The 16155-nt window shown below is 43.9% G+C and overlaps 1 protein-coding gene across 4 annotated transcripts in view; it reads left to right on the top strand.

The window, feature by feature from the left end:
- The first annotated feature begins 3575 nt into the window (after positions 1-3575).
- The window catches only part of ILF3 (interleukin enhancer binding factor 3), a 35581-nt gene continuing 23001 nt past the window's right edge, over positions 3576-16155 (top strand). For 2 of the 4 annotated variants that reach the window (XM_085600685.1, XM_085600687.1), the window contains exons 1-9: positions 3576-3768; positions 5551-5795; positions 5881-6067; positions 6310-6454; positions 7806-7897; positions 8236-8331; positions 8624-8735; positions 9032-9129; positions 9591-9708. In XM_085600685.1, the coding sequence (XP_085456811.1) occupies positions 5557-5795; positions 5881-6067; positions 6310-6454; positions 7806-7897; positions 8236-8331; positions 8624-8735; positions 9032-9129; positions 9591-9708 (1087 nt within the window). In that variant the 5' untranslated portion in view covers positions 3576-3768; positions 5551-5556. Of the gene's footprint in view, positions 3769-5550; positions 5796-5880; positions 6068-6309; positions 6455-7805; positions 7898-8235; positions 8332-8623; positions 8736-9013; positions 9130-9590; positions 9709-16155 lie in introns of all 4 variants that reach the window. The other 2 variants (XM_085600684.1, XM_085600686.1) reach the window with 1 other exon arrangement.

The raw sequence follows: 16155 nt of genomic DNA, 5'->3' as shown, positions 1-16155 counted from the left end.
GGGTTTCGCTTAGTGTTGAATCTCAGGGAGTTCAACGCTTGGGTGGTGTATCGCCACTTCAAGATGGAGGGCATCCATTTACTGAGGGACATCCTTCTAGAACAGGATTGGCTAGTTCGCTTAGATCTGAGGGACGCCTATCTGGCGGTTCCTATTTTCCCGCCACACAGAAGGTTTCTCCAGTTTCTCTGGCGCGACCAGTGGTTCGAGTTTTCCGCGATGCCCTTTGGTCTGTCTTCCGCCCCTTGGTGTTTCACCAAACTCATGAGACCGGTAGTCCAATGCTTGAGAGAACAAGGGGTACGTCTGATAATTTACCTCGACGACATTCTAATTATGGCACAGTCGAGAGAACTCTTGATGAGTCACCTGTCTTGGACGCTCCGATTGTTGCAGGAACTGGGTTTCCTTTTGAATCTAGAGAAGTCGGTTCTGACTCCATCGCAATCGATGGATTTTTTGGGCTTTCAGATCAATTCTCTCACGTGCCAGTTACTTCTTCCCTTGAGGAAGAGAGTGGCAATCAGGAAGGAATTGAGGAGAGCGCTTGCCTCTCCGACAATATCATTACGGACGCTGGCTCGCCTCGTAGGCCTGTTGGCTGCGTCCATCCAGGCGATATTTCCGGGTCCCTTGCATTACAGGGCCCTTCAGAGATTGAAAATTTTGCATCTACGCAAGGGCCTCTCGTATGCTCAACAGATGGCCCTTTCAGCGGAGGCTCGTACGGAGATCGATTGGTGGTTAGACCATATGGATGCCTGGAACGGCAGAGCCATTTTCTCCTCCAGCCCGGATGTAGTGATAGAGTCAGATGCGAGTCGATGGGGCTGGGGAGCGCGGTGCGGGACCATGGAGACAGGGGGTCGTTGGTCTCAGGAGGAGCTGAAATTACATATCAACTGCTTGGAACTTCTGGCGGGAGCGTTTGCGATTCGAACTCTGGCCCCGCAGAAGATGTCTTGTTGCATTCTACTACGCATGGACAATGTGTCCGCGGTGAGATACATAAATCGGCTCGGAGGGACCCGATCTCGTCTCTTGGCGGAGATAGCCAAGGACTTCTGGCATTACTGCCTGGACCATCGTCTGGTGGTGACGGCGGAATATATTCCCGGGTCATCCAACGTGATTGCCGATTGGAATTCACGACATTTGCGGGACAGCAGCGATTGGAAGCTGCATCCCAGCAGTTTCGAAGCGTTGAATCTCAAGTGGGGACCTTGTGTGTTGGACCTGTTTGCGTCCAGACTCAACAGTCAGCTTCCACGGTTCTACAGTTGGTGGCCGGACCCTCTAACGGTCGGCTCGGACGCCTTTCTTCACTCGTGGACGACGGGCATTCTATATGCCTTTCCACCATTTGCCATGATCCCGAGAGTGTTGGCTCACACTCGCGGACAGAAAGCGGAACTAGTCCTGGTTACTCCTTGTTGGAAAGCGCAAGCATGGTTTCCAACCGCCTTGACCTTGGTCTGTGCGCCTCCGGTGCGTCTTCGGTCGTTTCCGGACATTCTCACTGATCCTCAGGGGCTTCGCCACCCGTTAGTGTTGCAGAACCAGTTGGTTCTCATGGCCTGGAGACTTTCAGGCGTCGCTGGCAGGTGCCGGGAGTTTCTCAAGACACTCTTTTTTTCTTATCCCAGGCTTGGGCACCCTCCACACACAAGCGATATGAATCGGCTTGGAAACGATGGGTTAGTTGGTGTGGTGAGCGACAGAGTGATCCCGTGGGATCCGATATTCATCTAATCGTGAATTTTTTGTCGGAATTAGCCAAATCCGGTTTGGCATACCGGACGGTGAATAACTTTAGATCGGCTATTTCGGCGGGCCATCCGCATGTGGAGGGCAGACCGGTGGGGGAACACCCTTTGGTTTGCAAGGTGGTGCGAGGGTTTCGGTTAGTGAACCCTCCTCAGCCTAAGTACACCGTACTTTGGGATGTTTCGGTGGTTTTGCGTTTTTTGAGGAACTGGCCGAATAATGAAGCCCTGTCTAGGAAACAATTATCGGCAAAATTGACAGTCCTACTGTGTCTAATCTCATGTAGACGAGTGTCGGATGTGCGAGCATTGGATTTGGCAGGTAGAGTATTTACTCCTTCGGGAGTTTCCTTTACGATTTCCAGACGTACTAAGACGCATTCTCCGTGTATTACATACCCTGCATTTCCTCATCACAGCAAATTGTGTGTGGTCAAGTGTTTGAAGGTTTATGAAGATTGTACTAGGGAATTTAGATCTGATGTATCAGGACAATTGTTAATTGCTCTTCAGCGACCTTTTCGCCCGGTCACATCTGCAACCCTGGCCAGGTGGGTCACTTGGTTACTGGGTCTTGTGGGGGTGGATGTTTCCATTTTTGGAGCTCATTCCGTTAGAGGAGCTATGGCCTCTAAGTCTTTTGGGGCGGGTTCCCGGTTGCAAGATATCATGACTGTGGCGGACTGGTCGGCTGATTCCACATTCAAAACGTTTGATCATAAACCTATTGTGGATGTAGCTTCGTTGGTGGTGAATCAACTTTAAACTAGCATAATCGGAGCCTCCGTGGACTGCCATAGAATGAAAAATTGTCTAGCAAGCGCGACAAAGAATTTTCAATTCTATTAAGGACACGGAGGCGAGGATTATCCCACCCAAGCAGTTGGAATGATGGCATTATTGTGTATTTGCTATAATGTTGTACCCACCCGGTAATCCTATACATTGCCTTCAACGTCTTTTTGTATGGACGTTACGATGTCAGTTTCCATTTCAGGAGAACAGACCAAGCAACCTTGAGGTTCTGGAGTTTTGGCATCGGCGAGGATGATACAGCTCATCAGGGAGACAACTCATCTTGGCAGTGGACAGATGACAGAGTTTCCGGAGAGGAAGTTCGAAGTTCAAGTTTGGACGCACGTCGATGGGGAAATCAGTGGTCCAGTGTTCAACGGTCAAGTTGGTGTACTGTGTTAAGAGTTTTCATGCAAAGAAAGAGGAAGTGATGTCGTGATTCGGACTTTATATACTAAAGTACTGACAGTGATTGGGGCATACTACTGGAGGGGGTTGTACTTCCGGGGTATGCTGGAGTTTAAAGTTGTTTTTATTGGCTGCTGTGTTTTGCAGTAAAGCAAAGAGAAGCATAATCCTCGCCTCCGTGTCCTTAATAGAATTGAAAATTCTTTGACGCGCTTGCTAGACAATTTTTCACTCTCTCCAATTCCGAAACTCCTTCTCAATACATGTAAATGGCACTTCCTTGCTCCCGCCCCCCTTCATGCAGTTGTCCGTGTTGTCTTTCTTTCATTTCTAGGGCAAAGCCTGCGCCATTATTCTGTGCTCCCTCTTTTGTTGCTATGCGACACACCAGAGGTCGTCCTTCGCGAGCACAGTCAGGCGGTTGGTAACAGTAGCACAGTGACGTCGCCCCGTTGAGCTCAAAGGCAGGAGGTGGAGACTAGGTGGAAAACTTCACCTATACTCCGCCTTTCCACTCACCCAAGCGAGGCTTGACCCGCGAATAGACTCCTCCTATTCCTTGCAGGAACAAGCCCAGTATATATGTGCTGTCGGACGGCCGACATTCTCTTCACAACGCCGATTTCTGTTGGCGTCGTGTAACCGCTCGTATTCCTCCCGGGCGCCATTTTTGGTCGCCATTGTTTAGTGGTCGCACTCGGGCCGTACCAAAAGGCTCGCGGGCGAAGGGGAGGGAGAGAAGAGCCGTAACCATCTCCAGGCTTACTTTCGGCGGCGGCCCCTCGCTTTCCAAACACCGGTGAGTAGAACGAAAATATTTTGTTTTTCCAGGTGGGATAGCTGCATCTTTTCATGACCAATGGTTCCGTCCGCTTAGCTGCCGGCTCCAGCGTGTGTCGCAGCCGGCAAGCTGCAGAGGAACCTTCGAGAAACTACGAGAGGAAGCGTTTCGACAAAAGGGCGAACCCATAACATGGTACTTGAAGAGAATCTGGTGGGGCTCATAAAACACATTTTATGACTCAAGCCGCGGGTCCCTTTTCGGAACCGTACCCGATTTTAAGGATGTTGATAGCCTAAGTACGCTTTTTATTTCGTTGGATTATATTTTTGCGTGCTTTTCTGCGCTACTCATCTGCTTAGTCCCGCGCTGGCCACATTTTAAGTGACCGGGCGCTGTGATCGGTGCAGGGTTTGACTTGTAATGGCGGCCGACGGCCTTTGTCCCGCTGTAATGGCGGAAGCGCGAGGCACACTGGGTAATACCACTTTGTGGCATGTGGGCGCTGATGCTCTCGTGCGTTTCCTCTTTTTAAACATAGGATCTAACCTGTCGGTATTGCGGTGGTTCTGAAGATCAGGAGTTCATGCCCCCCCCCCCCCCCCCAGCACCTCTGTTGTAATTGTTTTTTACTCCCAATATTAAAACGTTGCGTTATCCCATCCTTCATACCTGTGTCCTGTCATTACGGACGCCAGGTTATTCCCAGTACCCAACTGTGTCTCTGATGCAAGTCTCCCCTTGGAACTATACCTGCTTGGGGCGTTGACGTGTACCCCCTGCTTTCATACACACGCTTGTGTGTGCTGAATAAATACGCCCGCATAATTTCTCTGAGCCTTATTTACGCGTAGCGGAAGTCAGTTCCGTTTTGAGGATATAAAGGTTGTCCTGTCCGAACGACGTTTTAAGAACTTGGTACTTCAAAGTGTGATGGCCTTATGCCGACTCTTCTTCATTGCAATACGAAAATCTATTATTAACATACCTTCCCATTCTTCATTCATACCCACTAACGCTTTCTGGTTAGTTGCGTCTGCTCTGGCTACTGGTGGCGTTTCTGCACGGTACATCTGAAGTAACCAACGAGTGCGTAGTCTGAATGCCTGGTAACGGTGGTAATGTGTTACGGGGAAGTAGGGTTACGACTAGGAATGTTCCCCAGCTTGTTCATAAGGTGGGCTGTTCTTATAGCTCAGGTGTACTAGTCTTAAGACCATTGCAGAATAGTTTAGAAACGTTGTCTTGCTTGGACTGTGCTCTGAGCCTTTGGTAGTACTGCTGTTTTTAATTACGCCTAAAAGCGTCCAATCTCCGCTGCGCTTTTGGTCAACGGTACAAAACGCATATTTTTTTAAATAAATGTGTTTTCAGTCTTTTCATCGCTTACTACATCAGGGATGCAGTAACTCTTTCTCCACCAGGTATATGGACAGCAACATTAAGAGGCACTGTTAAATCTTGTTTCACAGCACTTTCTCCCCTTAACATACACCCCACATTGGTTCGTGATGGTGATTGGGTTCCCCTGTAAGTACGTGGTGCACAAGTCTGCGACTGTCCGGTATGGGAAGAGTTGGTTCATTGTATATGCATTTGAGAACTTATGTTGGCGATACCAAATCAGTTAACGTTTCTATATTTAGATGAGAAGTATTGATTTGCGAAATAGTACCAGTATTAGATATAAACCCATACAGGCAGTACAATTGCAGAAACATGGTATGGTCTTTGCTTGGTTGCTGATATTGTTTTATCAATTTGTGGAACTATCAAACCGACTTCTCATTGTAATTACAGCGCCAAATGCGTATCTTCGTAAACGATGACCGCCATGTCATGGCAAAGCATTCAGCTGTGTATCCAACTCAGGAAGAGTTGGAAGCGGTGCAGAACATGGTCTCGCATACAGAAAGGGCCCTTAAAGCGGTATCAGACTGGATAGATGAGCAAGAGAAGGTAATCGGCGAGCAAGTGAAATCTGACGCGGAAACCGAGGTCATGGATATGGCGGCAGCTACAGCAGACGAAGATGCAAAGGAGGGGTATGTCCGATTTTTTTTATTCACGTGGTTACACAAGTCCATGGGAGCTTAATGTCTTGTTATTAATTTGAACGTTGCTTCTCAGGGCAGAAACCAAGCCCACAACAGAAAACATGACCAGAACCCTCCGAGGAGTCATGCGAGTTGGACTGGTGGCTAAGGGCCTCCTGCTGAAAGGCGACTTGGATCTTGAATTGGTTCTCCTGTGCAAGGATAAGCCAACGGTTACGCTTCTGACGAAAGTAGCGGAAAATCTAGAGCTTCAGTTCGCTGTGAGTATACCTTTTGGTGACCTCTTACGCGAGAGCGCAATCCGTATTAATTTACAGTAGTATCTCTAGGTCCGTACTCTGCTTTACTCCCAGCATGCCATAGTTCGCTTATTAGCATTACATCCTCCCAATCAGTATAGTGTTTCGAATCACATTTTTTAGCTGTAAGAAAGGACACATTGATGGTGGACTTGATGTTTAAGAGCCCTAGAATAATGTTCTGAGGTGATTGTTCTTCCTAGAATGTTACTGAAGAGAAGTATGAAGTCATCCAGTGTATCGAGGACGCGTCAATCCTAATAAAGAACAGCAAGGAGCCTCCGTTGGAGCTCACAATCAGAATGACGTCACCACTGGTTCGTGAGGAAGCTGAGAAGCTATCTGGAGGTATGCGACTGAAGACCCCAGGACTCGATCAGGAGCTATGTATCCTGTAACTTAACAAATGTGCTGTAAAAACTGAGTGGGTGCGAGGCCGTTACGTTAGTCCGCCTGAAATGTTTATGGTACGATGAATGTTAGTATTTGGCGTGTGATTTTTAAATGTGGTGTTTTATTTAGTACATTTCAGTAGGGCGAGGTTAGTTTTGTGGAACGTTGATTCACAGCTGTGGTATTAAGTTTTCTTTACTTTGGGGATTATGGGTAGAATGTTTTGTGTACGTCTGTTCAATTTCGTACTTATTTCTTAGGGGAGTGCACAAAACGAAACCTTAAATCACAGTAATGAAATGCAGTTCAATGGACATGTTTATCTAGAACTTACGAATTTTTATTTTACGTCGATGCTTGCTCTGGGTTGGTTGAAGCTGGTGGGTTTAAAGTTTCTAGCAGCCATTATCATTTTTAGCGCACCACGGAAGGCTACTGCTGTTCATGCATGTTTTAGAGCTGCAATAATGTGTGAGTTGCAGCAAAAATGAGCAAGATTTTATTGGACCACTTGTCTGATATTCGGGCAAATTGCATTGTCACGGAGAGAAGCAGTTTTGGATAAAGTTAGATTTATAAATGCCTACAGACCAAAAACATTCAAAAAGTACTTTACGTGTCTAACTTGATACCTCAATAAGCATTTTGAATATTTTCAATGCTTAATAGAGTTCTTTCGTGTTTTGCGGTTGTATGCATATTAACTGCTCCACTAGCCTTATCTAAAACCCTCTCAGGATATTTTAAACACAAGATTCAATTTTGCTGCAGCACATACTGTATGATATATATTTATATTGTGGTCATTTAATGATTTCCTATGGTTCTGATCGTATCAAGCCTTCTGTGTCGATTTTAGGGACGCTGGACCTTTGACCAACAGGACTCTCTCTGTCACGGGCCGGGGCCAGGGCAGTCAAGCCTTGTGGGCGGAGGGGGTTCCCTTGGTTATAGAGCAACGAAGAGACCAGATCTGCTTTAGAAGCTGAATGTGGCACCCATCAGATTCCACCATACCCTTCCCTGCACCGCCCCTTGGGTAGCACAGGTTAAATATAATAGATCATTCACATAGTCCATTTTGTTTTCTGCTATCACTACTCTAAGGTAAAATATTTTCACTTTCTTTTACTGTAGTTTTTGTTTTACAGTTCAGCACATTAAGGGTTAGATTAATTCTTACGTGAAGGGACATTATCTGTAGGGAGCCTCAGCTGCCCTTTAGGAAGCTGCCTCCTCCCCTCTCCATCTGACAGACCCCCCTTGGTCAAACTGTGCCTTGTCTTCTTATTCCATCCATGAATAGAAACGCTATCAGTCAACGACACCCCGGACGTTCTGGACAGGCAGAAATGCCTTGCAGCCTTGGCGTCACTCCGACACGCCAAGTGGTTCCAGGTTTGCATTTTGTTATTATTTGTCTTTTAGTAGAACATGGTTAATTTTAAACTAAGTTAATACTTAAGATTACATTCGTTACTAGCTGTGCAGGACTTAGCGTCTGTCCAGGAACAGTTGCTAAAGAAGCACTTTAATGCCGAGGCACGACTTTTACGTAGCTGCTGCTTTGTGTTAAGAGTAATTGTAATCTTCTTGTAACTTAATTACGTAATTTAGTAAACCAGTAAAACCATAAATAGTTTACCCTTGACAAAGTAGCAGTAATTAATTTATTTTTTTGTTCATGTTGTGGGATGTATGTGTTTTACTAAATTTCTGCCCATTGCACATTTTAGGCGAGAGCGAATGGCTTGAAATCTTGCGTCATAGTAATCCGTGTTCTGAGGGATCTCTGTGCTCGTGTTCCCACTTGGTCTCCTCTTAGAGGATGGGTAAATATCAGATTCGTTTTACTTCTCACTTGTGATTAATGGTGTTCGCTAAGATTGTCAGACCATACGTATCAATTTCGAGTCCCTGATTAGGAAATTTCGATAAACCGTGGTATTGGATGGGTGGTGGGGTAAACTTTTTTTTTCTTTTTTTTTTTCTTTATTTCAGGGCTTTGATCTGCTTTTAGTTAATTCCTTAGCCCAGCCACCACCTATTTTTTTCAACACCTGTTAGTCTTGCTTTATTTCTCGTCTAATGTAAATGATTGATTCCTACCTCCCTTTTGGTCAGCCTTTGGAACTTCTCTGCGAAAAGGCAATCGGAACTGCCAACAGGCCCATGGGAGCTGGCGAAGCTATTCGGAGAGTGCTAGAGTGCCTTGCGTCTGGAATACTTATGCCAGGTAGGTGGCTATTTCGTCTCCTTCCCATTGTCCAGGGTCTGCAGTCAATACGGAGTCAGAATAGGAATGCAATAGATTCTTCATTCGGGGTTTTGTCATATTTACTTTAAACTGCCCAGTGCACATTTTTTATATGTATATTTTTTTTTGTTGGTAACAATGGTTCTGAAACTTTCAGTGCTTCTACCAAATAAACGTAATATTAGTGAGTCGCTGTTATTGAGTGCTTGTTTTAGGCGAGACCATTTCTAAACTCAAAATGACAACTCTTCATGAAGAGTCCTTAAATGTTTCAGATGGCCCTGGCCTTTATGACCCATGCGAGAAAGAGGCTACTGATGCAATTGGTCATCTGGACTTGCAAGAAAGAGAGGACATTACCCAGAGTGCCCAGGTAACTATTTTTTCAAACCTTGTTAGATTGGCCCATGCTAGACATTTATTTGGCTGCGGTCATCGCTTGCTCCGGTTTCGGTGGTTACCTTCTACATTTCCTGATGTCCATCTATGAAAATCAGGCACATAGCGCATCAGATTTGAAAATCTGGTTTATGCTCCGGACTTAAAGGGTCTGACCCGACATTTGATTACGTTACTTTGTGGGCGCCTCAATCGAATGCCCTTTTAGTCTCTTGTTCAGGCCAGTAAAAATCATAGGGTCTGCAACACACACGCCGGCTAAGCAGCCTTCATCGTTTTCCTATAGGGTTTGTGTCTCTGCTGCCTCTTAGTCCTTGCTAGTGAACTGACACCATTTCCTTTTGGAATTGTAAATGCCTAGCTATTCTGTACAAACGCTGTACATTTTCTGATATGCTACCTTTGGTGAGGACTTACCGTGTGTTTTACTTCCAGCATGCCCTACGGCTCGCAGCTTTCGGCCAACTTCACAAAGTTTTGGGCATGGACCCACTCCCCCCTAAAATGTTTAAGAAGCAAAAAGGCGAACTCCCAGCGGAATACACAGGCACGCGTAAGTATCCCCAGTTTTGATATTCTTTGGCAGTGTTTATTTTGTGAATGCTGTATGTAGCTTATTTGTTTTGATTATGTAATTGTGTTTAGTTGCTGTGCACTTTGACCTTGTGCTGGCCGATATGTTAAGCGCGGCATGTGCGAACAGTTCCAAAATTCAAAACAGCAGTACTACCAAATTGCACATCGAATGCCAGGGTCATTTTCTTCAAGAGAACCTGTAACGTTTGCACTTTTCCGTGTGCAACGTATAGGTGCTTTGCGCCTGGCGGGTTTAGGTGGCAGACTTCTTTTCTCTCTCAATAGTGTTCACATGTGAATATAATCTCGGAACAGGAAGTGAGAGTGCCCAGATTCAGAAAGTGCTCAAAGGTATTTCTTATAAGGGGGTCAGCATAACTTTCGCAATTGCTGTTCTCTCAAGTGTATTCTGCTCTTGTTGCTGCTAGTCAAGGAGACCGACTACGAGGGACATAAGATTTTCTTAAGCTTTATTGTAGCCCCTTTTTGGGTTGGGAGTGCTGATTGTTTATTACAGGTAAGTGCAATTTGTTTCGCTTTGAGCATTCGGGTGATTTTCTAAAGACCGTACTTTGTTTCTAAGGTTCCAAAAATGCAGTAAATTAAACCTCACACAGTACGATCGAAGAGTGATCAATTGTGTAGATGATATTATGAGCTTTTCTCATCCGTGGGTGAAATGTGAATCTTTGTCAACAGGTTCTCAATGTCTTTGTATATAGATCTACATGTACATATCCACGTTCTTGCTCAAAGACTACGACTTTGGCTCTTGGAACTGCAATGATTTCAATATTACTCCAGTATTAGAACTTTCATAGATTCCCATTGCTTGTATCATTCCCTGCCATCAAGATGAGAATCCCCGGTAAATAAAAAATACCATAGAAATAGGTACAAAAGATGTTTCCCCCAGGAAATGGACCATGGAGCACCCGGTGTTTTTTTTAATTTGAAAAGATCCACACTTACCGTGATCATTCGGGGGTGAGTGCAGGCTTAGAAGTTTTGTCTGAAATGGGTGTGTACATCCCATACACTCATCCACACCTCTCCTCCAATCGCATGATGTTTCCTCTGGGAGATTGACAAGATCTCTTGCTGCCTCGTTTTAAGAGAACCTTCTTGAACTGGGTACTGGCCGCTGAGGCCAGCTTACATTCCCTGATAAGACAGGATAATCCAAATCTTGGATGCACTTCTCCAATCCTTGGGCAGATTTCCTGTATGTTCGTTCCAGATCAATCCTGGTCCTCTAGCATGGGGAGGGAATCTTGGCTAAATACATTTAAGAGCTATTTCTTATCTCAACCCACTAACCTAAGAAACGGAGGGGGGGGGGGGGGAGGAGCTGGAATATTCAGAACGGATACTAGCTCAACTTGCTATTTTCACCCAGTGAACCAATTGTCTCTCGACCTCTTGTAAATGGATACTAGCCAGTGAGATACGTCTACAGGACTGGGGAAGGCAAAATTAATGTGATTGTGGGGAATATATACGTGCAGTGGGGTACCCCAGGAGAATATGTAAAAGAAATGGGTTTTTTTAAAGCAGATTTGGCATCCCTAAATGATAAATATGGGAAGGATTTTCTAATTATCATGGGAGATTTCAACCATAAGCTAGATCCTGAAAAGGTGGACTTTTGGATGAAGGAAATTTTAGATGCATATGAGATGGCGCCAGCCCTTTTTTCCCCACTGGTAAAATGAGTAAACAAGATGAAGAGGTAGGGAGATTACTAGGGTCACTTGGGTTTGTTAGTTTAAATGGTAGATTGGAATTCGATAGACCAGCAGAACAAACATTCAGAAGGGGAAATCAACTGTGCCCTATAGATTATCTTTTTGAACATGCCTGGAATTTTGTCTCAGTAAAAAAGTTTAAGGGAATTAAACGTAAAGAAAGTGACCACTATCCATGGTTTTGTGAAATAGTAAGAGCTCCCCCAAGAGTTTGCGAAAAGTTTTACCACAACCGATGGATTACCCAAAAAGACTAACCACAACACAATTGACGAATGAATATATTACAAAATTGTCGCTTTCAACAAAATTTAGACCGTGAGATATCATGGAGCCAGAGGGTTGCACGGCTTGAAGAAAAAAATCAAGCAAGCTGCATTATGCCTATCTGTCAATTTAAACAAGACAAAGGGGGCAAAAATCAGCAAGGGGGTGGCAGACAGCAAATGGCTTGATTTGACTCCGCATGTAGAGAGAGAGGCAACTAAGGAGAGAGGAAAGAAAGATGAAGTTAAGATACAACCAGGAGGGCTACAATTTATTAGAATTGAGGAAGGAATATAAAATGCTAGTAAGAAAAGATGTTTGAAAGAAAAATGCTGGGTTTCTCTTGAAACCATAGAAAGCAAAAATAATAATAAAGGGTTTTGGAGGCTGATTCAAGATGCATCTGGTCGATCCCCAGGAACCATGAATTGTATAAGCCTAGAAATGAGACAGAAATTAGCGGGGAGAAAATCTTGAGGCGACAAGTAGTAAAACATCTAATTCCCTTATGCTCGTTTGAAAACGTAAAGAATACTATTAAGTATTTAAATTTAACCCGTGCAGCTGGGCCTTATAATTTACCTGCAGTAGTAATAAAAACAGCTAAAATGGTGGGCCCAATTCTTTAAAAAAATGTTTACAGCAGTGTTAACCACAGGTACAATTCCAAAATCCTGGAGGGGAGCCGTAAAAAAGGGATAGAAAGGGTCCTAAGAATTATAGATTAGATATTGGTGTGAAAGTGTTCTCCAAAATAATCCTGGGGAAAATGAAGGAATGGTTCGAATTTAACGCAATTGTCCCGGTAGAACAAGGAGGGTTCAAAGAGGGACACTCTACCATTGTTTTGCCTTGTGGGATGAGGCTAGGAAGACCGTAGAATAGCAGGGTAGATTATACTGCTGTTTTGTCGATTTCCGCGCGGCATTTGATCTAGTAGATAGAGCATGCTTATGGGAGACGCTAAAAAGATATATCCCGACGACATCCTTGAAGTAATTCAAGGTCTGCATAGTGAAAATTAGGCACAAGTTATTAAAGATGCAGCAGGAGGTTTAACCCAAGAGATAAAAATCAATGGTCTAAGACAGGGTTATGTTTTGGCCCCTCTTTTATTTTCCATTTTTCTTGCATACGTACCGTAACTATTGATGACAGGAGGAGCCAGCCCAAAGTTAAATAGAAAGCATCTGTCTTGCCTACTATATGCAGGTGACCTAGTTATCTTAGACCAAACGGAATTAGGGTTGCCAAGAAAGCTAAATATTTTTGAGCCGTTATCCAAACACTTAATAGTAAACATAGAAAAAGCAAATGTTTGGAATGAAAAATGAATATAGCTGGTTCCTGGGCCACACAAAATTGGAAGTTGTTGATAAATAGATATTTGGGTGTATGGTTTAATAGCACTTTTAAACTGGAATATGCACCTACAGGCCCAAAAAACAAAAGGTCTAGTAGGAATCTGTGGGTTGAAAAAAATCTGGAAAAATTCTATCGCATCTACGGAGACATGTCACATAGACCAGTGTTGAAAGCATTTAAGGCTGATTCCCTCTCAGATGCAGTATGGGGCAGAAATCTTATGTTTGGGGGGGGGGGGAATGTTCATGGGAAAAGGAGGAAGGGAGATGTTTTAAAACTCTTATCTCCTTACCTAGCTCCTCGATGGTACAGGCCATCAGGCTAAAACTAGACTGGCCAGCATGGAACGTACAAGTTCAGGTAAATCTGTGTAGATTTTGGAAAAGGTTGTGATCGGAGAAGAGGAGGAGGGAGATCCAACAGAGTGAATTGAAGTGGGCAATAGTTACCAGAAATAAACTGCACTCCATTTATGAAACTCAAAGCAAAAATTGACCCAGAATCAATGTGTATTGAACGGAAGAGTGCTCTAAAAATCTTAGGAAATGTAAAAATCTTAGGAAATGTAAAATCTAGACAGATCAAAAAGTCTGCATGTTAAATACCTGGAGTAATGATAATTCGTATCCATATTTAGATACTGTACCAAATCACGGGATGAGATTGGAATTAAAAGTGAGAATAGGTATCAATCACCGCCTGTGCAAATGATAAAATAAACATTAATGGATGACTATGGTAAATGTACATGCGGGCTGGATTTAAAATGTACTAGCGTTCATTTTGTAATGGATTGCCCAAAATTGATATCAGTGCGGCGGATGATCTTAAGGCCACTCTTTTTAAAATATGGAATAAGCACACTCAAGCAAATTGAGCTACTTACGGACATGCAGTTCTTAGACCGTGCCAATTGCCTTGGCGAAGTTTGTACAAGTAGCCAAAAGATTTCTCATGGAATAAGGAAATGGAACAGAGTGGTCTAAGGAGGGATAAACTGATGGAAATAGAATGTCTGTAATTATTTTATGCATTGACATTTTTAGGTATTCTGCTTTGACTTGTAGTATGACAGTACAAAAACTCAGTTTTTATGAGAACTTAATGAAATTGGTTTTTAGGCTCTTATAAACTTTAACTATAGTATTTTTAATTTGAGTAATGTAGTTTAAAGACCATTTGGTCACAAACTTACTTTTTGATTAAATGGCTCTCGACACACTCGGTAAAAAGAACCCAGGTAAGGGAGGACAGGGAGCTAGTAGCCCATTATAACGAGTATAGGTGCCCCTGTGTATTGATTAATGCTGCAAACACGGTCTGCACAACCGCTTGGGTAGAGAGGTGTTGGAAAGTGGGTCATTAGTGGTATAAATGCATTTATAACTGGTCATGTCACAAACGCGCTATAGGGCTCAGAACAGGTCTTATAAAATTATTCCCATGCTCACCCCTTGGTAGCTTGGCTGCGAGCAGGCAGGCTTAACTTCAGACAGGTATGTAAAGCATTTATAAACCATTTCAGTAAATAAGATACAATACACTAAAAATCCAACACCAATTTTTTTTTAAAATGGGTAATATTTTTATCTGTAAGATGACATCAGAAGAAAATAAAAATCCACTGTAAAACCAGAGATGAATTTTTAAACAGTCACTTTCAAGTGCTTAGAAACCAACAGTGAATTTTTTTGGACATTTGGTTGCCTCTGACAGGGACACATTCACATTTAGCAATTGTTCTGGAGGATTTCCACCAGCGGGCTTTAATTGTGTTGGGAACTCCTTCCTGAAGAGCCTCTTGCTGATCAAACGTTTCTGGAAACTCAAAGGGTCCTTGAAAGTTTGGGACTTCGATTCCCACATTCCACTTGGACTAAACCCTAAGTCCTTAGCGTGGGCCTTTCTGGTTCTCCTAGGTTTCCAAAAGCAGGTCTGAGGGCACTGCACCTCTCATACTTATCTCTGGGGTCAAGCAGGAGAGGAGGGCACTCCCTGTCCAAAAAGGTGTAGGGCAACACCCCAGAGCATGACCACTTCCTCCTAAGTGTGCCAAAAGGATAATTTTAGCAGGGATGGAAGCGCTGGCTAAACAGTCCCCCAGGATGGCTCTCCCTTACATCTGCTCATTCTTTCCTAAAGCCTAGCATCTGCCTTTGCTCAGAGTTTTAAATAAAACCTATCTTTAGCTTGTCTCTTCCTTCCATTGAAGAGCAAAATTTATTGCAATGGAAAAATAAACTGGCCAATTTCTCCAATACCAGGGTCTATAAAACAGGTTTTATAAGGACCCTGCTTATACATACAGGACCCCCCCCCCCCCACCTGAACTTCTAGGAAAGACTTTAGGGGTTCTGAATATAGCAAAATATTGCAGATCCTCATTTCATAGTGCTCCTAGCACAAGTCACTTTTGGGAAGCACTTTACTACAATGTGGGAAGTGAAATGTACAATTTCCCTAACCCCAGGGCATATGAACTTTTTTTTTATTATTATAAGGATTCTCCTTACCAAGTACCTGACCCCCGCCCCTGGAACACATGGGGGGGAGACTCTTGGTATACCAACCATGCCCAAACGTAGTTTATCTATTTTTTTTTTTTTTTGTTTTTATTGACCCAAACACCAGAGTTAAGTTTGGGCACAAATTGCATTTTAAAAGCAGTCCTGCAACACAGGGCTGCTTTTAAACTGAACTCCGGCTCCAGCAGTGCACACCTGCAAGTGCAGAAAAGGATGCTGGCCCCCAAACTGCCCTGCCCTATTCTGTACTAGGGGAGATCATGCCAATCACAGGGGTACCCTAACCCATAGTGTACCTTAGTGTATGTAGATGTTTTCACTGTATTCTAAGTCTTTCAGCATTGCACTGGGCCTGGTTAGGCAGAGCCCGGGTCCGTCAGTCCGTTACCACCAGTACTAGTCAGCAAAAAGTTGTGGGGTGACCAGGGCACAGGATGATTTTGAAACAAGAGGGCAATAACTTTGCTGTAAAAGCTGTGTGTATGTATGTACGTGTGTGTGTATAAAGTGGCTAATTAC

The sequence above is a fragment of the Triturus cristatus genome, chromosome 4_2 (assembly GCF_964204655.1).
Source record: "Triturus cristatus chromosome 4_2, aTriCri1.1, whole genome shotgun sequence".
In the NCBI taxonomy this organism is placed as follows: domain Eukaryota; kingdom Metazoa; phylum Chordata; class Amphibia; order Caudata; family Salamandridae; genus Triturus; species Triturus cristatus.
Note: the sequence above shows the minus strand (reverse complement) of the source record. Positions and strands in the feature narration are given on the sequence as shown.